Source organism: Poeciliopsis prolifica, unplaced genomic scaffold (assembly GCF_027474105.1).
Source record: "Poeciliopsis prolifica strain line A6 unplaced genomic scaffold, Auburn_PproV2 SCAFFOLD037, whole genome shotgun sequence".
Lineage (NCBI taxonomy): Eukaryota > Metazoa > Chordata > Actinopteri > Cyprinodontiformes > Poeciliidae > Poeciliopsis > Poeciliopsis prolifica.
The window spans coordinates 2,727,009-2,749,457 of record NW_026562412.1 but is presented as its reverse complement, the minus strand read 5'-3'; the positions used below and the strand labels follow the sequence as shown (position 1 = coordinate 2,749,457).

At 35.9% G+C, this 22,449-nt stretch overlaps 1 protein-coding gene across 3 annotated transcripts in view; it reads right to left on the bottom strand.

The window, feature by feature from the left end:
• Positions 1-22,449, bottom strand: part of myo6b (myosin VIb) — a 40,278-nt gene that overhangs the window by 1,027 nt on the left and 16,802 nt on the right. For 2 of the 3 annotated variants that reach the window (XM_055053483.1, XM_055053482.1), the window contains 19 exons: positions 21,851-21,942; positions 21,485-21,557; positions 18,699-18,826; positions 17,531-17,626; positions 16,210-16,380; positions 14,060-14,098; positions 13,884-13,977; positions 12,907-13,037; positions 12,742-12,819; positions 12,535-12,664; positions 11,295-11,385; positions 10,011-10,161; positions 7,422-7,630; positions 7,232-7,310; positions 6,193-6,353; positions 6,020-6,070; positions 4,053-4,156; positions 2,531-2,665; positions 976-1,194 (listed from right to left, as the gene is read on the bottom strand). In XM_055053483.1, coding sequence (XP_054909458.1) covers positions 976-1,194; positions 2,531-2,665; positions 4,053-4,156; positions 6,020-6,070; positions 6,193-6,353; positions 7,232-7,310; positions 7,422-7,630; positions 10,011-10,161; positions 11,295-11,385; positions 12,535-12,664; positions 12,742-12,819; positions 12,907-13,037; positions 13,884-13,977; positions 14,060-14,098; positions 16,210-16,380; positions 17,531-17,626; positions 18,699-18,826; positions 21,485-21,557; positions 21,851-21,942 — 2,232 coding nt within the window. The remainder of the gene's footprint in view (positions 1-975; positions 1,195-2,530; positions 2,666-4,052; positions 4,157-6,019; positions 6,071-6,192; positions 6,354-7,231; positions 7,311-7,421; positions 7,631-10,010; positions 10,162-11,294; positions 11,386-12,534; positions 12,665-12,741; positions 12,820-12,906; positions 13,038-13,883; positions 13,978-14,059; positions 14,099-16,209; positions 16,381-17,530; positions 17,627-18,698; positions 18,827-21,484; positions 21,558-21,850; positions 21,943-22,449) is intronic. The other variant, XM_055053484.1, reaches the window with a different exon arrangement.

The following is a 22,449-nucleotide window of genomic DNA, read 5'->3' as shown; positions in this document are numbered from 1 at the left end:
AGGTGAAGGAGGACGAGAAAGCAGAGAGATTTACGCTGGGCGTTAAATATTAAGAAGAAAACAACTTGATGAATGAGATCATGATTAAATTACTAAATATAAACCTCCCAGTTAAAAGTGATCTATTATAAGTCCTTGGATAGATTAGGAGAGATTTTGGGCTACAAAACAGCCTACATTACATTTTTTGCACAAAATTATTTGTGGATCTCATTATGCATCTATTTTCAGCTGTTTTAGGGTCTCTGTCACTTTAAATCCAAGTAAGCTGCTACTGGCCACGCCCCCAACTCAACTTTTGCACTCGCACATGAAAAATGGCTGCAAACAGATGCGTAATTACAATCGTACATCTTTGAAAAGCAGAAGTGCAACCTCCTGCACAAACAACAGCAACACAGAAAATGGTTTCTGGATTGTAAGTCAACAACAAAACACTTATCTTTTCCAGCAGCCATTGTACAGCGCATACAGAACCTCCATCCATGCCACGCAGCATTGATGCAGTGATTCATGCAAAAGGAGCCCCAACAAGTGTAAGCTCAAATTTTGATACAGTTTATTATTCTGATGTGATATAAACATTTTTTTCAACAATTTTCTATCAACCCTATATCAAATGATTTTTAAATTCAATTTTTAGGTTTCAATAAGTTTTTTAATTATATTTTAATTCATTGGTTTCATAAATATTATTGGAGATTTGTAGTTAGGAAAGAGATAAACTGATAGAAACACAAATAAAAACTTAGACAAAATACATTTTGCATATTTTATCAAATAAGAACTACTTGAGAATATATTTAAAGAAAAACTACAAACATCTTTTCTACGGATTTTTTGAAGAATTTAATTTTCTTTCATATAATTTTTCAGCATCAGTGACCAAACATGATGACATTTTCTTTGTATGTATGAAATAATTTTCCTAAAACAAAACCTTTTGAGGAAACAAAGAGCGAGCTGATGACTCACCTGCGACCAACACAATGGGCTGTTTGTCTGGATGCAGCTCCATCTGTCTGGCTATCCACGGCCCGTCGAAGTGGGCGTACCACCAGCCCTTCTTTTTGTTCTGCGGGTCCTTGTACTGGTCAGCGGGTCGGATGAAAGGAATCCGAAAGTATCGCTGCTGGCGGTTCATGGTGACTTCCTGGTGCTGGGCCGGTGTTGGAGGAGCCGGGTTCTGCTCAGCTGCAAGTCAATCATTTGAATAACAAATGAAAAATCCAGAGGAAAAGCAAGCCGTCTGGTCTGATCTGAATCAAAGGATAATATTTGAAAGTTCTATAGAAAGAGGAGAGTTTGTACAGTTTGATTTGGTAAATTAAAGTATTTCAGTGCTGCTGTTTTTTTCCCCAATGAATATTTATTGGACATGAAAAGGAGATATTTATACTCTGTGTCACAAATGTAGCCTGAAAAAGTTTTGTCTCGACTGATAATACAGGATGTTTCCTATTTAGACAATAAAAACACAACTGAGCCTTTGGCTTTTTTAAAAAAAGAAAGATTACTATTCGCTCCAAATGGAAAGCTGTCATTCATCCACATCTTCATCTTTTCAATACGTTTAACTCTAAAAGTAGAAAAACTAACATCTGAGATATGAGAGGCATTTTTGGATCATATTTATTCATTTCAAAAAAATCACTTTGATAACATTTTCAATACTGCAACTACATTTTTTGAAGGAAAAATATTCTTTACAGTAAAGATAAAAAATAATTGATTTCAATATAACAAAATTTTAATCTTAAATCCATAAAGTTAATATTTAAACAGACGGTGTTGGCTGATGTTGTCTGGGAGGTTAACTATGTCACGGTATTTGCCTCAGCAAAATTGAAATTATCAGTTTGAAATTGATTTTGACACAAATGAGGATCTTTTCTGGTAACAATCACATTGACATGTCGACAGTTTGAAGCCTGTCTACCTCGTAGTAGAGTCAGTGGAGTAAAGTCGGGTGTTATCTGCATACAGGTGAACTTCAGACGTTTTTCTCTTAATGTTATTGACACAAATCAACAATCAAAAGTGGCCTAAATTTGAGCCTTGAGGGACTCCTTTTTAAAACATGGGCAGCTATAACCTATATCACAATAGTGACAAGCTTTACAGTAAACTGTGGTGTCATCTGCATAAAGATGCACTTCAACTGTGGGAATAACTTTAACTTCAATAAAATTTTAAACTGAGAATCACTTTAATTAGAGCCAACAGAGGAAAGCAGAGTGTCGTCTGCATAATGGTGCAGTTTAGCAGTATTGATGTTCTTTTTGGTGATATTAAAGCCAAATTAAACATAAAATATGGGTTTAATATGTCCATTGAGGGAATCCTCTTAAAATATTCAACCTACAACACCAAAGTCTCTATCTGTAAAGATGAACTAGATGATGTGAAAATCAAACAGCAAGAAAAAACATGAGAACTGCTCAGGTTTATGAGCTGTTCACTATAACCGGATTATTTTTCCTGCAATCAGAGAAACAGGGTGACGAGAACAATAATGTTGTTTACCAACCATAGTCAGTGATCGATTTAGGAGCCCTCATGTCGCTCCCGTCATCATTTTGTTTCTTGTTCTTGGACTTCCAGGCGTGATAAACCTTCAGACGCCGGTGGAATTCCTCTCTGCAGGCTGCCAGCAGCTCAATGTCTTTCAAAACAAAACGAGTTTGTTAAAACTCACATACAAATGTATTGTTAAAAATCAATACATTTAAAAGGATTGGCTGGGATCTATTGTCCTACTCTCTAGAAAATATTTGAAAACTTCAAGGTCTTCAGGTTAATCTTCGACCTCCATGCATTTTTTAAAGTGATAAATTTAAAAAGTAAACCAAAACACAACAGAAGAAATTTATTGTCATTTTAAAAATATGGCCTCCATGAAGAAAAACTGTTGAAAGAAAATAAAAAAAACTGAATTTTTAACCTATATGAGAAACGACGTGGGGGAAACCTTAAACACACTGACAGGAACATGGTGGTGGCAGCGTTATGCTGTGGGATTCCCTCTTTCAATACAGAATGGGAGGAAAACAAACTTATTTACTTGCACTACCTTATCCCATATAAACTGTATGGTTGCCACTAAAATCTTTAATTTAGGAATTGATGTTATATACAAAAATACTTTATTGATCCAAAAGGGAAACAAAATGTTGTATTAACTCATATTATTTCAAATTCTTCTGATTTATTGTAGATTTACTTGTTAATAATGTCACTCATAAAATTATTACCAGGCCAATATTGTCATTATAGATGAATTAATTAACATTAAAGACTTTAAAGCTCTACAACGTTTTGACTCAGCGGGACAAATTAATATTCATATTTTCACTTGTTTAAAAAAATACATTTTACATTTTATTGGTTAAAATTTTAAATTATATAAATACTTTTGTAGGTAATGACAGACTTTCACTGAGATTCTGAGGACAAATTATAAGCGCATTGAAATGAATTAATAAATAACATAATGATGGGTATTTGCTACATTTCTAATGAGGTCCTTATGAAACATCATGGACACCATTGTGGATAATTATCCAGATGTCCTTGGAAAGCCAAGCCCTGATGAGAGTAAAGCATGAAGAGAAGCATCAATGTGTAAACCAGCCAAAGGTTTTCATGATGCTTCAGACTGAAAAGGAAAAATTAACAATCCTTTTACTAAGGTAACTATTTCCTCTCCTCACCACAAACACACAGAAATGAGCAGCAGATGGAAGAAAATCCTCAACTTTGCTCTTTTGATGTCTTTCTAGGCAAGACATCATGTTCACAGCTGGAGTCCAAGACGCTCAACAGACACTTTGGCAACTAAAAAAACCATCAAACAGATGTAGAGAGATAACGTCGAATGAATTTGGGTATCATTAAGCACCAAATATGAGCTGGTGCTGAATTATTTAACATGGTGCTTGAAAACTGCGAGCAGTTTAGGAACGAAGGGAGGAAAAATATCAATTTCATTAACAGGTCTCACACCTAAATCTGCTGGTAATGGAGGACTGAGAGCTGAACAGGATTCTCACCACAGGAAGTGTTGATGACATCTCTAAGCTCAGCATATTTCCACTTGCTGAGATCGTACTTTTTCACGCCGGCAGCAGCTTTGGTCGCCTGCACCTGAGCGCCCCTGTGGACAGGAACAGACGAAGGTGTGTGAGAAAGGTGAAACAGATGCAGGCAGGTAAGTTGGAAAAGGTGAGACTAGTAGGAAAAAAGCAAATGTTTTGCTTTTCACAAAGGTGTTTGACTAAAAAAAATAATAATTCAGTGCGGTTTTAGTAGTACTTAATAGTCATATATCAAATATGACTTAAAATAAATTTGACTTCAAACTTGGGGCTCTGTCTCTTTAAAAAACCTTCTGCTCTTTCTGAAACTCCGCCTTCAGAAAGTCATCACAACACGGCTCCTTTATTAACCCTTTAACAACGTTTTAATCAGCGTTTCACTGAGGAGTGGCTCCTATAATGAGCCCAGCAGAAGAAATGTTCCACCAAGTGTTTGCTAATTGTTGCAGGCTAGTCTGAAGGAGCTGCGTCTTGAAGGCGGGGCTAGGTCCACGGAGATTAAAGGATTTCTCAAACACGAATGGAAGAGACATGCATGTTTTTGATGAGGGAATAATACTATAACATGAGGTAAAGCTCAAAAAAGTTGATTTTACTCAGAACTGCCTGTTTAAGAGACATGCTGGTGTTTGAACAATCCACTCTCTCCTTACTTTATTTTTTTTTCAGCTGTTTTTTTTCTGGACTGATGGATTGCACAATAAATAATCTGCGTTTCTCAGTGTTCAGTAAACATCCAGCTCAGTTGCACATCCTTTTGATCGCAGAATTTTAAATACAGTACTATTATTATCACTATTATCGTTACTGTTAATCTTGTATTTTTATTCATGTTTTTTCAACACTAAAAGCTTTTTGTAATTGTGTGAGCCTTTACATCTGATGCTCCTGTCAGACATGAATTTCCTCTTTGTGGGACAGCAAAGGCCGTTTCTCTTCTATTCTTGTTTTGTAAAAAAGACAGCGAAAAAAGAAAAGCGAGGGAAAAGACGTAGTGCTTTTATTTAAATCAGATTAATTTCAGCAACTCGACAGATTGCTCTGTTCTGATCTCATGTCTGCAGCCCCCCTGCTGAGTGGATCCAGCTAATTCCATAATAGGAATGAAGGGATTTGCCTCTGCTAATTACAGTCAGCATCTTGTTTCTGGCTGCTAATCTATGAATCATTGGATTATCTCTGAGAAATCTTACTGACTGGAAAGATGAAACGGATTCGGGATCATTGTCATTCCGGCTGCGACTTGTGCCTGATTGGAAAGGTTGTAAATTTGAAAGGAAGACTTGATCTTTTCGCAGGGAGCAGTGGAAGTGGAGGAACGGCCGGCTCTTTGCTCTGGCAGCAGCTTAAAGGGAAAACTCCTGGCTGAAGAGAATGAGCAGCAGAGAGATTTTCTCTGAGAGCCGTCTGAACATTTCTGCTGCACAAACATTTGATTTGACAAACAAAAATTTTACAACTCGAAAGTTGTAAAAAGCCTGAAGATATACTTTTACGTTCAAACAACGTGATCATAAATAATATTCTGATTTTCACTTTCATTAAAATTAAAAATAAATTATAAATGACAAAAAATCAGCATAAAATCATCAGTAATGTGGATTATTAATTTAAATAATTTGATTGAACAATTAAAAAGGAGTCATTTTATTGTTGCATCATATTCTGATTTTACTGTTAATTAATAATAAATATACAAGCTTTATGATACTTGCGAATAACAAAACAATCAGCATTAAATCATCAATAATGTTGATTATTAACCTCAATAATTTGACTGAACAATCATAAAGAGTAATTTTGCTGGTGGATTATAATCTGGTATTTATTTCAGGCTGTGGTGCGACAGCAGGGATTAAGAGAGTCTAGGATTAAGTGAGCGACTACGGCTGGCGTTAGTTCCACCTGCTCAGGTGTCTTACATGAGTACGGCTGAGGATGAAGAGATAGGAAGACCTGAATAGAAGTCATCGCTGCAGAAAACACAGCAACAGGAAGAGGTCAGTAACTTTTGCACGCTCAGGCCGGCCTGGCCGGGCGTTGTGCAGCGGTGCCGCTGCGTTGTGCAGCGGCGCCGTGAGTCGGCTGCGTCTACCTGCGCAGGCCCGCGTCGCCCTGGCCGTCTTCGCTGATGAGCTCCGCCTCGCTCTGCGCGATCCTCATGGCCAACTCGCGGTCGCGTCTCTCCTGCTCCACCACGGCGGCGCGCTGGACTTGCTCCTCGCGCTCCAGCGCCAACTGCGCGTCCAGCTCTGCCTGCAAACAAACACCACAGAACATCAGGGAGGTCCAACGTGTGGCCCAGGGGCTGTTTGAGGCCCTCTGGATGATTTCTTTTGGCCACTTGATCTACAATGGAGCGAATTTGAGATTCATTTTGTGATTTTTGGTGGACCAATTTTCTTAATTTTTAGAGCGTGATGATCGGCCAATCGTCGAGCCGATCTCATCTACCTCAACAAAAATCTAAAAAGTGATTTAACACAGAAACTGTGAAAAACCTGCTTTATATTTTGGATCAACAATGATTTAGAGAAGCAGCATTAAGCTCCTAAAATCTAGAACAAACTTCCAGAAAACTGTGAAACAGCTGAAACACCGAGTTTCTTTAAATTAAATCTAAGTAATAAATAGAAAATAAACCAACATATTCAATCTGTTGTGATGACAAAATGCAACGTTTGCTATTAGTTTTCACATCTGCTGACTGTACAACATGTTTGTTTGTTTGTTTTTAATGTTTTCTCGACATAAAGCCCTTTGAATTGCTTAAATGTGCTTCACAAATAAACCTGATTGACTGACTAACAGATTAATTCTTCTATAAAAATTAATCTACTTTTCCTTTTCAAATTATAGTCTGTCTGGTATGTTATTGAAGAGAGATGCATGTTTTCAGTTTTGATTTAAAAACATGAGTTTTCTCATCTTTGTGTGGCACATTTTGGAATAATTACAGTAATATTTAAACTCCACAGGTTTCTTCCACTCATTTTATTCTCCCTGCTGTGCAGAAGACGCCGATAAAAAGCTGAAAGCAGGGGATTAATAAAACTAGTTAATATGATTTTATTTATTAATTTTGTCAGCTGGAAACGCTTTAGTCAAAGTTGAAAAGACAAAACATTTCAAACCTGAATAACTTTTTCCTCCTCCTTCCTCTTCCTCCTGTCTTCCTCTTCCTGCTTTCTTTTCACTTCCATCTCTGCTTTTCTAAGATGTTGAAACAAAAAGTTTCTCTCATTGAAAAGAATCAAATCCATCACTTAGTTATTATTTATTTACAAACATGTCATCAGTTATATTTGGGTATTTTCCACTCACAGCCTTCTGTCCTCTTCCTCCTGTTTACGTCGCTGCTCTTCCTCCTCCCTCCTCTTCCTCTCCTTCTGCATCTCCTCCTCGATGTGTTTCAGTCTCTCCGTCTCTTCCTCCTCCCGTTTCTTCTTCTGCATGGAGGCGAGCAGCTGCTCGGAGCGTTTCACCAGCGCCTGGTACTCCGTGTCGATCTGCTTCCAGGTCATCACCGTGGCCTGGAGGTCAAACAGGCACAAATTAAAGGTCGTGGTTACAAGACGAGCAGCAGGAAATAAAAGAAACCGAAGGCTAAGAATCACAATGTTTCAGAGCCAGAAAACCTGAAAGTATAATTAGCTCTTCCAATGATTGTAAAATTCCCACAGAATAATTTCTTAAATAGAAAACACATTTTGGAGTGTTTTGAGTCAGAAATTTTGTAAAAAAAAGATGTCCAAAAGTGAAAAAAGTCAGATTATTTTCTATTTTTTCTTAAATAAATGAATAAATTCTGAGAGTAATTTGAGATTTTTTCCACCAAATTTTTGACTTATCTATCTAAAAATGGACTTTTGCTGCTCAACCTTTAACAGTTTTGAGCTTGTGTTGGTGCTACCAACAAACCGACTCACTAGCAACAGCCTATTGAGTAACGTGTGCAGCAGCAGTTTCAGGTTGCCTAATTAAGAATAAACAGTGAAGTGAAAACTGTGGATAAAACATGGAAGGAGATGCCATCAGTTTGGTAGTTTTTCCAGACATTTAAAAGAGAAAAAAAAATCAGTAATTGTCAATATCGACTGATATGAAAGGCTTGTAATGTGATACATTTTTCAGTCAAATCGACCATTTCTAAAAAAGTTTTTTTATTTTTAAACTCAAATATTACAGCATGCAACATTGTTATCTTGAATTTGTAGGCCTGAACACCACAGAGGTCAATCATAAGCGGTATTGATTAGCAATGTTTCCCATGAGGCCATGCGTTACACAAAGTGACAGTAAGTCTGTCAGTTGCAATTTGCAGGCATAATGTCCAATTCCTCTGCATATCTGCAAGGCATTGTGGGGGTTCATTAGGATGAGTCTCTAACGCTGTCATGAAGAGGTGAGATGACAGATGTATAGAGGGCTGAACGGCAGCCATTGGCATCTGATGCATTATTCACGCCACGCCGACAGCAATTGCTGAACCTTCAGAGTAACATGTGTGTTTGACAGCAGGGATGGTAATAAATCAACAGTTAGCATGGAAAAAATGTTTGGAGCGGAGAGAGAGAGTCAGAAATCAGGTCAGTGGCTCCTTAGTGTCAATCAGGATACCAGTGAACACCATAATTACATTTGGTAATTACATACAGGAAGCTGCAGCACAAAAAATGGTATCATTGCTACTGGAGAATTTTGAGCACCAAATTCAGATAGCATGAAATCGTGTTTCTGATTATTTGCTGCACCTTAAGGGTTCAATAATAAATGGTGCATATTGCATGGGGAGAGCTGGGATTTACCTAACCAACGATGATTGATCACTGAGCAAAACAAATTCAATAAGTTAAATCATTGGAGTCTTTTTCACAAGCTTTTCTCCACCTCATGTGATTAAAAACATTGATTTTCAGAGAAAGAATGAGAAAAGGCCACAAAAGACTTAAAAAAGGTTATGGTGTGTTATACGAGGATGAGGGCTTCGTCTACAGCCGCATCTCCAAATGCACAGAAAATAAAATCAAGCAAATATGAGTCAGAGACGCTTAAAGAAAAAAATTACCTTTTTCTTCCATGAATAAATATGTTTATAAAACTCAAACTGTTTAATGTAAACATTCATGGTTTATGCAAGTTTCACCAAGTTAAATTTAAGACTTTGTAAGACCACCATGGATGGAATTTAAGACCTATATTTCCACCTAAATTCATGAATTTTGTCCATCTAACGGAAAATAAATCTGCAGAAAATGCTTATTAGCAAGCAAGGGTATGTTAGCAGCTAGTTAGCGTTAGCCTCAACCGTTCTGAATCATGTCTGACTTTCACCTGACTGAAAAAATACATAAAATATATGAGATGGAAAAGTCCTTAAAGACAAAATTTAAGACCTTCAGTTAACATATTAAAGGCCAGTTTACTTAAAAAAGTAAATCAATTTCAGACATTTTAAGATACATCAATCAATAACTTGATTACTTGAGCATCAACAAAAGAAAAAATTAAACATTATTTATGACAAATTTCTAACTATTAAAAGTTCAGATAAACTTTTAAGAGTTATTCAGATGGTTGCTCCATTTAAAATACACCATGTAAACAATTATTAAGGAAGTTCAAAGCTTCTAATTATAATGTAAAATCAGCTGTAAGTGACTTTAAAAAGTCAAAAATTGTAATAATGTTCAGTCAGATGCTAGATGTTAGAAACAGCCGAGACATTTCAATCAAAAACAGAAAATCAGGAAACTTGGAAAAAGAAGCACAAACCAGAAACGATTTGAGAGAAATAAAACATGAAACTGAAATACAAATCTAAATTGTTCTTGTGCACTTTTAAAATATTAGTTTCACATATAATAAACGCTGTTGGATATTGACACAAAAAGCAGATGGAGGAGTTTCTACCTTAATCTTGGCTAACAGAGCATCTATGGCTTTGGCCAGCTCTGCAACCTGTTTGCTCATCTCCTGCTTCCCTTCCTTCAGTCCGTTCACCACTTCGTTGAAACGCTCCATGTGCTTCTTCAGCTTTTGGACTTTCACCAGACCTTCAATCCTGAATCAACAGAGTCAGGAATTACCTTTTTATGAAACTTACAGTTCAGAAAAAGCCTTTATTTTAATATAGATGTTCAGTTACTTCTCTTTGCACTCAGACAAACAGAGTTTAAAATGAACTCTGTTTGTTCTAAACTGAGCATTATTATCCAATAAATGTAGCTGATTAGCAGTAAATCAGCCATGCATCAGTGGACATGTTGCTACATGGTTGAAATGCATCAATAACCTGTATTTATAGTGTTTTAGCCAGATCACTGAGCAGAAAGCTGATTACTTTATTTTTAATGTCAGGAATGGTTCCATGATTTAAAATCTGCTACAAAGCATTTACTGAAATCAGACAGACACAATTTAAATTGAAATAAACAAATCAAAGGAGAATTCAGTTCCTTTTTGGATTATGTTTTATAAAATCTACAATTGTTAATATTTTTAATGAACTAGAGCAAAATTTACAGTTACTTCATTATAACTATACTCAAGTTACAGTAAAAAGTACAAAGTGTAAAAATGCTTCCAAAAGTTTTTATTTTCCTAGAGGTTTCTCAGGTAAATGTAACTGAGTAAATGAAATTACTACGTAAAACAAAATAAATAATAACAAAGGAAAGACTGTTTTGTTTTGGGTTCAACCCAAACTGCTTTTTATTCCAGCTGCTGTGGTTCTGCTGAGTCAAACCAAACCTTTTGAGCTGCCTGTTCCCCTCCTCGCCTGTGGGGGCGCTGCACCAAGAAACACTGACGGAAGCGACACAAACGCCTCCAAACAAACAACAACCTTTCTTCATCAAATTTAAATAAACATGGAGTGGCGTCAGATTTTAGCGGCTGTAGAATTTCTCTTTAGCTTTTGGCTAAAGACCATGAGCCATTCCTTCTGCTAGCGCTAGGCTAACGTTTGTTTGGTTGGATTACCCAGAATGCCCTGCGCTGTATTCTGCTTTCTGAGTTTGGAGCGGTCTCTGGTCTCTAGAGGACCAGAGTTCACTCTTTTTCGCTTTCGCACTTTCCCAAACAAACCAGACTTTCCAGGCAAACGGAGTGGAGTTGGATTAAAGCGGACTGATTGTGGTTGGTGTGAATGCAGCCTCAGAAGCAAACAAAGCAGAAAGAAAAGAGGAAACTCACCTCGGCTTGTGTTTCTTCCTACTCAGCCACATGCGGACCGTCTTCTGAATCTTAATACAGGCCAACGCTCTGTAATGCATTTTATTCCTCACTGCAAAGAAACAAAAATACTAAGTGTCATCAGCTGCTTACTTTGATGTTAAGGAAACGTAACCTATTATGTGTTTCGTTCAGACTCCACTGAAACAGAAATATGAGAAAAACAACAATGCACAGCTGTGGGTCTGCTGTGCAGCAGTCTGGTCATTTGATGCTTAAAAACGAGCCGGACCCGGGCGGTTCTGTTTGACACAGGGAAAACCAGCAGCTTGGTGCTGAGCATAAATAACCAGGCTGTGTTCTTCTTCAGCGGTGTTGAGGCTGGAGGCTGCACACTTTAATATTCAGACAGGAATGAAAAGTGGTAAATTTAAAATGGCGGACGGCTGCAGGCAGCTTTGCACTTGATGCTACAGTAAAACACACAGAATACCAACTTCACTGTGACAGGAACTGGCAGCTTTAGCTTCACCACATGAACCACATTTTCTACGTTTTTCAAAAAGACACCACTTGTTCCTTCAACTACTGGCATTAAATCAGATTAAATGTTTTAGATTGGCTAAGAAAAGGGTTTCTGTTTACAGAACATTGAATACGTTTGATAAGTTTTCCATTTCTCTTAAATTTTTCTGTCCCAATTAAAAATAAAAAGGTACTGCACAAAACCAGCCCAGGGGACACAAATCACTGATTAAACTGAACTAATTGAGCTAATCAGCTATAAATAATGTTTATGATTGTATAAATACCAACTTGTGTTTTTATTACAAAGAGCTCATTTTTACTGCAGCGCTGGAAAAAAAGGTGATCAATTATTTAACTTTACACAAATACAGTTAAAGAGGAAGGATCATGGGTTTTCCCAAATTACTACACAATTTAAAGCACAATCAAGAGGTTATAAAAGGGTTTTATGCATCAGATATGAATTGAAAGAAATCTAACTTTGTAATTTAACACCTTTAAATTGAGACTTTGTCTTTTTAGAAAACATAATGACATTATAACATAATGCAAAACTGAAAAAAGTTGATTTTGCCCAACATTGCCTCTCATTTTATGCAAAAAGCAGAAAAAGGTTTTTTGTTCATAGTTATTCCTCATATAAAGTGTTAAGCAGTGTTAGTACAAACATGAATTAATGAACATTAATTTGGAGCATTAATGTTTTGCGCAGTCTGCAGGGTTTTGGACCTACGTTTGATGACAGACAGGCAGCACCACTGGACCTTCTTCCAGAGGCTGCACAACAACCACTTGTTGACTTTCTTCAGCAGCTCAGCGAGATGCTCTGGATCGGACTTCATGATCTGGTCAAACTCAGCAAACTGAGGCACAGAAACACGTCACACTTTGACCCTTAATGGAGACGGACTTCTGCCACACGTTAAGAGTAAAACGTCACCTTTCCTGGGCGGAAGAACACTTTAGTTAACCCAAACTTGAAGTCTTTTTCATTTAGTCCCAAAGCTTTGAATAAAGCCTGTAAAGGATCAGATCGACATATTTTTTAATCACTTTTAAACAAACAAGTTAATCAACAAATAAACAGAGAAACAGATGAGCCGACCTTGCAGAAGAGTCGAGGATTCAGCCGTGTGAGTTTGTCTGGCATGTACGCCTTGTACATGTTGTAGAGTTCGTGGAACGGCGCCCTGGAGGGGAATCCGCCCTGCATCAGGTCCAGAACCGAAACCATTCCTAACAGATCCAAACACAAGCCTTCATTTATCCAACATGCATACAGCAGAACGGCTCAACGTCCTTTACAGGTTTGAATCAGGATGAATCGATTCTGCAAATTTATGCAAGGCTGAAGTTATTAATCCATATAAACATGATTATTAGCAGCAGTTCAAGTGATGCTTGTTTGTGAGTTTATGTTTGATTAACTAATTTTTACTTTTTTTTTTTTCCAAAGTTGCAACAATGCAGTGTCTTACCAATTTTAGGTGATTTAATCACAAATTAATAAATCAAACTAAATGTTTTAGTTTGATTGTGAGGATAAAGTCATAAAATTATAAGAATAAACTCATATGACAATAAAATAATAACACTACAAAAAAAGTCAAAATAATACAAGAATAAAGTCAAAATAAAACCAGGATAAACATACAAACATAAAGCTGTAATGTTATAGCTTTATTCTTGTATTTTTTATTGTTTTACTTTCCTACAGTGGCTGTAATAAAAATGGGTCCAAATTAAAAACTTGGACAGAGCCTTAGGTCAGATTTAAACATTTTATAAATAAATATTTTTCTTCTCTCTTCACATAAATAGAATGACAGCCACATAACAAAAGCAGATATGAAATGCAAAATAAAAGAAAAAGAAAAAGTGAAATAAAAATGTCTTATGCATCTTTCTATCTCTCTATATTAGAGATCTTTATAGATAACATGCATTTAAACCGTTCCACGTTTTTTAAATTCAACATATCAAGTTTGGAGAAGTAGTAAGAAGTTAAATGTGCATTTATTGTTTATATAAGATATAATTCCTGAGCTGTTCTTGTCATAAACTTGGTTTCCCTTCTCCTACCTGAGCACTGCAGCTGCGAGAGGATCAGCGCTCCTTCGAACTGATGGCTGACCATCTTCAGGTTTGGCTTCACGCAGCGAATGAAGCTGGAGCCCTGAACACAAAACGAGTCATGAAGAAGATCCAGTTCAGCCTGGATTCATTTTTAACTCAGCAGTAAGAAACATTGGACTCACTGTGCTGCGAAGCTTCTCAAGGAGCAGGTTCAGTTGTGTCTGTTTGTGCAAGAAGAAAAACTTTAGGCAGGCGTTTTAAAATAAGTCATAATGATTTTAATATTAAATAAACAGTTCAAGGAGGCAAAAAGGAATATTTCTCTAAAGTCCAGAGTTGATTTTGAGAGAGGTCACAAATATGAGCAAGACTAAAGTTACTTTGAAGGATCCTGGTTAATTTTTGTAAAATAAAAGGTTTATCACACTGCAAAAACAAAATCTTATCTACTTTGGTCTAGTGCAAATATCTTATTGCACTAGAAAAAATAACATCTACAGGCTTGTTGTAAGTAAATAATTCCTTCATATTGAAGAAAGAGTGCTTGTTCCACTGGTAGAATATTTCACTTATAACAGGAAAAATATATTATTTTCTGTAGCTTTTAATTTGCTTTGGAAAGGGTATATTTGCAGTGTATTGAGGAGAAGTATGTAACTTTCTGAAATCTACCTAAATTAAAAATAAATGCTGAATTATATATTTGTTTTTTCTGTTATTTAGCAAATAGAAATAATTTTCTGACTAACCTAAAACAGTTTAGTGTCATTTATTGGCTTTTTCCCAATAATCTGTCAGTGGAATCAATTATTGACTAAAAAGAAGCTTTATTTCTTGCTGAAAAGTTATTTTAAGTTGATTTTGTATTATTTCAAGTGTAAGAAAGTAGTTAAACAAAAAACTAGACCAAAAATATTTTTGATGTTATGTTTTTGCAGTGTACATCCTGAGTTACTTTTCTCAGATCCCACAACAATTTAATTCAATCCCACACATTTTTAAGATCTTAAGTTAATGTTCCTGAGTTTGTTTTTTTCTGAAGTCTCACGTTTAATTTTTTTTATGAGATCTTGAGTTGCTTTTTTCAGATCTTCAAAAACTTCTTGTTTTGCAAGATATAAGAATACGTCTGAAAGATCCAAACTTACTTATTTATATGCAACTGAAAGCTGATTTCTTCTGCTTCTAAAAAAATTAAAAAAACACTGTTGTTGTATTTGCTGTTGCTTTAAAACTTCCTGTTTTTATACCTCAAACTGACTTTTTCCAGATCTATCCCCCAAGGAAGGTTTTCTCAGAGGAAAGAGGTGAGACTGGAGGGAATCTAAGCGGGGCGTCCGAACTAAGGACAAGCAACTGAGAAACAGGAAGGAAAAGGGAAAGGAGATTAGAGTTAGCTCACTTTCTATTAGTATGAAAAGAAGCTTAGAGAGATTAGAGGCAGCAAGAAAACATAGAGAAAGTGAAAATGGGTGGATTTCACATTCTGATTTCACAAACTTTAATTTAGGCAAAGTTCTTGCGCATGTAAAACCAATTAGTTATCTGTAAATGAAATGCAAAAAGTAAAACCTGAATCCAAATACATGTAAAACTAAACAATAAAAGTTATTTATTCCATAATTTGAGTTTTTTGCAATTGCAGAAATTTACACAAAATCAACAACTTATTTTCCTCATGCATAGTTGCACATTTGTTTGCAAAAATGATGGGTTTAAGAGATGCTACCTCCCACCTGCAGGTGGCAGTATGTTTTACTTCTACTCCACTGCTGCCTCAGCCTTACTTAATGCCAAGTTAACTCAGGACATTTTAGCATGTGTTGATTAAAATACTGTTTAAGGCAGGAGCCATTTGTGGCCCTTTTAAAAATAAAAGTCATTATTGATGAGCTTATAGCTTCTTAATTAGAAAATGTTTGTCATTGAAACAGTTTCTTTTAATTATGCAGTTATTTTGTTTGTTTTTCTTGCTCTCGTTTTTGTATCTTAGTCAGTCGAACCACAAACCTTTTAGTCAAAATCAGACTAAACCCGGATAAAATTCTCATCTTTATAATTGAAAACATTTTATGTACCAAAGCAGAAAACATTTAGAACAAAAAGTTAAAAAAATGAACATCTGGGGGTTTTTCAGGCCTTCAATAATCTTTTCTACTTTTTCCACAAAAATATGACAGCTTTAAACATAATCTGTTTTTGTGCCGGGGAAAATGAAAGAAGTCATGATATGGCGATGTTTCACTTTTAAATTTGAAAAAAAGAAAATTATGACCTCAGAGATTTTCCAAGTTGCCGATTGGTGCAGAAAGGTGCGACCCGCGCCACTGACCTTGAATTTGTTGCCGACGCTGATGAAGCTGAGTTTTCCCGCCTTCTGTTTGGAGTCCTTGGAGGTGCTGGAGTTCTCAAACAGCTCTCGAACAAATTTGTCTTTTGATTCACACACTAAACTCTCCAGGGACATGTGGAGGGCGTCATTATTCTTCTCCACGAACCGCGTCTGTCAACACAAGCGCATTCGCATTCATTTATGTAGTGGAGGGCTTGGTTTGCCACATACTGATGGAGCGCTAAACCCACTGAAGAATCGGATACGTTCTGCATGAACCAACAAGTTTCTGTATGTGATGGAAATATTTGATAACTCCAAATATTCATTACCCCAAACGACAGGATTTGACACACCAGCTCAAACTGATGCGTTTTGGATCTATACTGATTTATGCATTCCTTCTTCTATAACAATCTGAGTTATTTTTTTGTTAAATTAAAATTAAATTCATTAAATCAAAGCAATTACTTGTGTCCAAATGGCTTAGTCAAAGTCCAATTTTGAATCTGTTGCAAAGCTTGAACACAGTAGTTGTCAGAACTATTTTGAGCAAACATTTCCGTCTGTCTAAGGTTGGAGAATCAACAGATTAAATGAGATGGTGGACGACACGCGCAGGAAATTTTCATTTCAAAGCTACTAATTCATCCTAGAGGGAAAATAATTGTGTTTTATTATTGTGATAACTACAAAAGTGACAATAACAAATATTTATAATTCTATTGTTGCCCCAGAAACTCAGATACTTCTCTTGAAAAACATACCAATGTGTAAATAACACACAAAGTGTGATTTGTCACCAAATAACACACTGTATCTGCATTTAACCACATTTTATTGATTCTCTAGTTGAACAAATAGTGAAACAAAATCATGAAATTACCAACTTTGGAAATTTTGGGGGGTTTTAAACATCATTAATTAGAAATTATTGTGACAATAAATCAGATTTTTTTTATCATGATAAGAAATTTACTATAATGATGACTTTTGTCTTCAATACAATGTTTATAAATCACCCGAAAAATTTACAGCAAGTCTTAAAAATTGTTTACATTTCTGTCCAAACAAATTTGCAAAACATAACGGTAAAAAATGTAAATCTCAAAATGAGCAAAGCTAGTAAAGATACTCAGCCCTTCAGCTGCAGCTGCATGCATTCAGCACTTTGCAGCTTATTTTCCTTCACCGTTACACCATTTTGTGTTGCTTTTTCACACCAAACTTCAAGAAAATACATTCAAGTGAGAAAACAAAGGGTGTGGAAACTTGTACATAAATAGTAACTCTTGGTAAACAATTTTCGCGTTATAAATACCGTTTCATAGCAGACGGCTCCAGCAAAGTGGCGGATCATAAAACCTTCGTCGTCTCGAAGGTTTCTGTGGATCGCCAGCTTTGACTTCCTGGGCACCTGAGCGGGAAAGGAAACACACATTTTGGCTAATGTTATCTGGACTGGAGGAATTTTTGTTATTACGTCCTTGGTGTCGAGATGAGCAGAGAGCTACACTTTAAGAATCCGTGCATCCTTTAAAACTTTGTTCAAGGATTCGTTGTACTTATTCAGTGAGTGTGCTTTAATAGACGGCTCTGAATGCCACTTTCCTCTTGTCGAGTTTGAGTGCTGTCAAAAGGTCCAAACATTGATCATTCTTCAGAATCAACAATGAAAAAAAAAACGGAGGCAGAAATTGCTGGGAGATTGAGGGAAAACGAGCCTCTGAAAAGCTGCAGAAGGTGTGGAGTGATGTTAGCTCACCGCACATTCAAGCTTCATTTTTCACCCTATTAAATGCACAGAATGGACTTCATTTAAGAGACAACAATGGCGTGGCTGCAGCCAGCCGCCTCTAATGGTGAGCTTGAATAAGTGTCAAGGCTACATTCTTTAAAGAATTTCGTATTAGCAGATAATCAGGCAGGCTGGCAAACAATGAGGACAAAGACGGCGACCGGGGGAGAGACGGGGACCGTGCGTCACTCACAGAACTGCAAAACTGACTGATCACAACGACACCCAGAACAGAAAATAATCCCTTTACTTAGACATATGCAAACCAACTGACTCAAAAAAATCAATCATTGCAACACGCAACTACACACTGAAGTTACGATGACTTCAGTATTGCAAACCTACGACAGTAATATCATGATAATGCAAGATGAATGAACTTTAAATTCTGAAGAATATTTAACACTGGGGCAGGAAGACATTTTAAATATGCAAAATAAATAAACAGAACAGCAGAAACAACAGATAAAATGAATTATAAAGTCTGTAAGCAAAAATATTCTTCAAGAAAAGGTCTGACTTAACTTAAGCATTTTTTCAATCCATAAATTCACGCCACTTGTTTAAGTTGAGTTCAAACAACAAGTGGAAGAGAATTAAGTTATGTTCACTAGAAATCTTCCATCTAGCTGAATGTTTTACAGTGAGGCCAAAGCATCAAAAAGACCAGAATCGAGCCCAGATGTCTGACCGTCAGTCTGAAGTGATCCTTGTGTTTGGTCTGAACGGCCGATGTGAAGTGCTGATCGCTGGCCTGAGGAAGCCGGTTCTCCTCATCCAGAATGTCCAGGATTCCCACCAGCTTCGCCTCCACAAGATCTGGACCAAAATGCAAAGATCCGCCACAGAATTACAGCTTGTGCTTACATTTAACGTCCAGTAATTTATGCTAATGAGGGATTCTGATTTGCTTTGCAGATATCGTGAGACATCAAAGGTTTTCGTCTGAAATAACCTTTCAGACCAGTTTCAACAAACTGGGTTCAAAATAAATTACTTTAATCAAAATAAAACTAAATACATAGGAATGAAACTACCTGGATGCTGTAAATTTAATAAACTTCCATCCAAAATACCGATAACATCATACCAATATTAGATTGAGACCAGCATGCAAAACCAATACTTTAGTTTTAGATTACATCTTGAAATTGTGTTTTATTTTTATATTGTTTCGCAAGTCCACGTAAAAAAACCAAAAAAAAAAATGTTTGAAAGCTCATGGAGCATTAAAATTTAATTTATGTTAATCCTTCAATATGATCAAAAACTATAAGTAACACAAGATGGTGATGCAGCAAACAAAATGTACCAGAAATTATTGTGATAAACAATAATATTGTTGTTCTGAGATCATTTTTGATTGATAATGGCATAATGATGCAGGTTTGTCCTATAAAACACGAGTAAACTTTAATTTTATACAGAAAACTCCACTGGAACTGAAAGACATTTAAAATATCCAAAATGAAACAACAACCAAAATGTAAAAAGGAGATAAAAATACACAGACAGAACTGAAAATAATATTAATTAGATAGTTTGCAATCAAAATTGCCCTTCAAAAGAACATTATTCATCAGAATGGAAATTATTGAGCTCATTTTCATTTATTATGGACTTGATTGATTATTGTGACAGGCACAGATGTATCCTGTTCTGCTATTTTTGCAGCAGAACATTAACTCCGCTCCCTCGATCCCAAAGAACATGCACTATTCAAATGGGAAAAACACAAAAAGAAAGAAACTTGATGATGCAGAAACATCCAGTTTGTTTCCCAACACACAAGCAAGACAGTAAATGATGCAACAGTGGCTTCATTTTCAGTTTTCAATCATTTATAACACAGAAATTACAAAATGTTTTTTCTGACTTTGGGATTCATTGAAACTTCCACGGCTCATCATTTCTGAATTTGATTATTTAAAAAGTATAAAACATGTTCCTGGATGCTCATTCAGACACATGTTTGAATTATTCATCCAACATGCTATTCAGAGAATAATGTTACAGCCAAGGACCTTAGAAAAATTAGCATGAGCAAGCACCTGCGCATAAATGGAGAAGATTGATGAGTGAATTAATGGCCGTCCCAAACGGTCATTTGCAAGTCATAAATGTTATTCACTGCTGTCAGTTAGCCTCACACCTGAATAATCACAACCTTTGAAATACAAATCAAACTCATTCACCTTGGTACATGGACTACTTCAACTCATTAATTCCAGGATTGATTCGAGGAGAAACGGAACCAAAACAAGAGGCGTAATCTGAGCTTCTCACGGCGCCGGAGGGCCGTAAAACCCTCCGAAACTTTCCAGAGGGTTTTACTGGGAGACATGAGGGACAAGTCTGCTTCTCCCTTCAGCCAAACAGACACGGACGCTTTGAGAGGAACAGGAAGTCTGCGTTTCTGTTTATTTATCGGCCGCGATGCCGATAAATAAATCCCAGAAGAAGGATTCAGGTGAACGCCACTTTATAGTTTCTTAGCTTCGTTAGTGGCATTTTCTAATAAGAAAGAAGAAGAAAATGGATGGATGGATGGATGGATGGATGGATGATTAAAGCAGCATTAATACTGTAAACTTTGGTCAATGGATAAAAGTTTTCTTTAAATCTCTCACTGGATATTCAAAACAATTCTTTGTCTGCTTGCCTAGAAATTACATTTGACTTGAAATCATTAAATCGATTATTGAAATAATTTAATAATTGATTAATTGTTAACTGGAGCACACATGATAAAAAAGTGAACAGAGAAGTAATTACCCAAAACTGAAAAAAAAAACATTTTGCATTTAAGATTAAATAAAAAAAAAAAAAACTTTATAAATATGTCACCTGGTTAAAAGTCTGATAAATCTTCTAATAATCAGCTTTTCCAATTTTTAATCTCTTAATCTGGAATATTGTCAACAATTAGCTTTTCTCCATACTGATGTTAAATCCTGTTGATATCAGGAAAGATTTTTAGCTGCAGATTAATTTTTTGCTACAAATAATCAAACATTCAATGTGTTCATTTATTTTATTTTATTATTTAAAAAAGGGATTTAATATTTTCTGCTTATGTGCATATTTTAATGTATTTCCAATGTTGTGTATAAACAGAAAATAAACAGAAAATTGTCAAAAATAATCAATAGATCAAAGAATAGCTAAAATAATTGCTATTTGCAGCCCTATATTACATGTAAATAATTTTTTCAATAACATAAAAACAGTTTTTTTAATATATTGCAGCAGGGATTGCTTGCTGAAGCACATAATTAATCACAAATGAACAATGTAACTGAATCTACTACAAAATTAATATACAAGAAAACAAATTAGTGTAGTGATGCATATTTTATTAATAGCAAAACAGAACTGATGATGAATTTACAAACTGTGACAATAATACCAAATTTTTATGAACATAAATATAAATATTCTAAAAGTTTGAGGATTTAAAACCAGTCAGAAACTCACCGATGCAGTCCTGGTTGTCCACATAATGCACCTCGTTCACCCCCAGCCCTTCCTTCTGGTAGAGCTCCTGCTCCTGTAACCACCAAAAACACAGAAATCAGACTCTGAAAGAAACTCTTCCAGGTTTTCAAACAATCCAACAGGCTTTAGACTAACAACTTTTATATAATAAGTACTGAGCAGAACCAGAATTGACAGCCACTAATTAAATGACATTACAGGAGAGGAAAAAAGCTGAAATTAGCACTCTAATGGGAACGCTCAAAGGAAATGTGGGCGTAGAAAGCGAAAAAGAAAGCAAAGTGAGAGAAAAATGGTCTGCATGCAAACAATGTTGCCTTTTTTTGCGTTTGGCTCATCACCCACCTCTTTGAGAATGCGTTCGTTGAAGAACTGCTGCAGTTTCTCATTGCAGTAATTGATGCAGAACTGTTCAAAGCTGTTGTGCTCAAAGTATTCTGAGAGGATCCAAAAACAGAAGATACATTTCAATTAAAACCCTGACAAATAAATGCAAAGCTCACATTAATTATAGGAACGAGGAAATGAGTTTCTCCTACAAGATGCCTGGTGAGGAGTGTGTTTACGCATCATATTAGCTAAATTAAAAATCAGGCCACACACAGCCAACATCCTCCTCAACAAGAGGCGAGAGAAAGGAAATGCAAATTTTGGCAAATTACAGGTTGAAAGTACAACAATGTATAAAGGATGTTAAAAATAGAGAGAAGAGATTAAATTTCTGCCAGATTACACAGAAGTTTTTAGATTAATCTCAGAAAAAACAAGCAAATTTCTGAGCTAAATCTTTTTACTTCTGAAACTCAGAAATTTCTGCATTTTTCTCAGATTTATCTAAACATTTCTAGATATTTCTGATTTTTTAAAGAATATTTTTTACTTTTGGAGCTCAGAAATGCAAATTTTTTTAAAAAGAAAATTTCTGACGTTCATCTCATTATTTT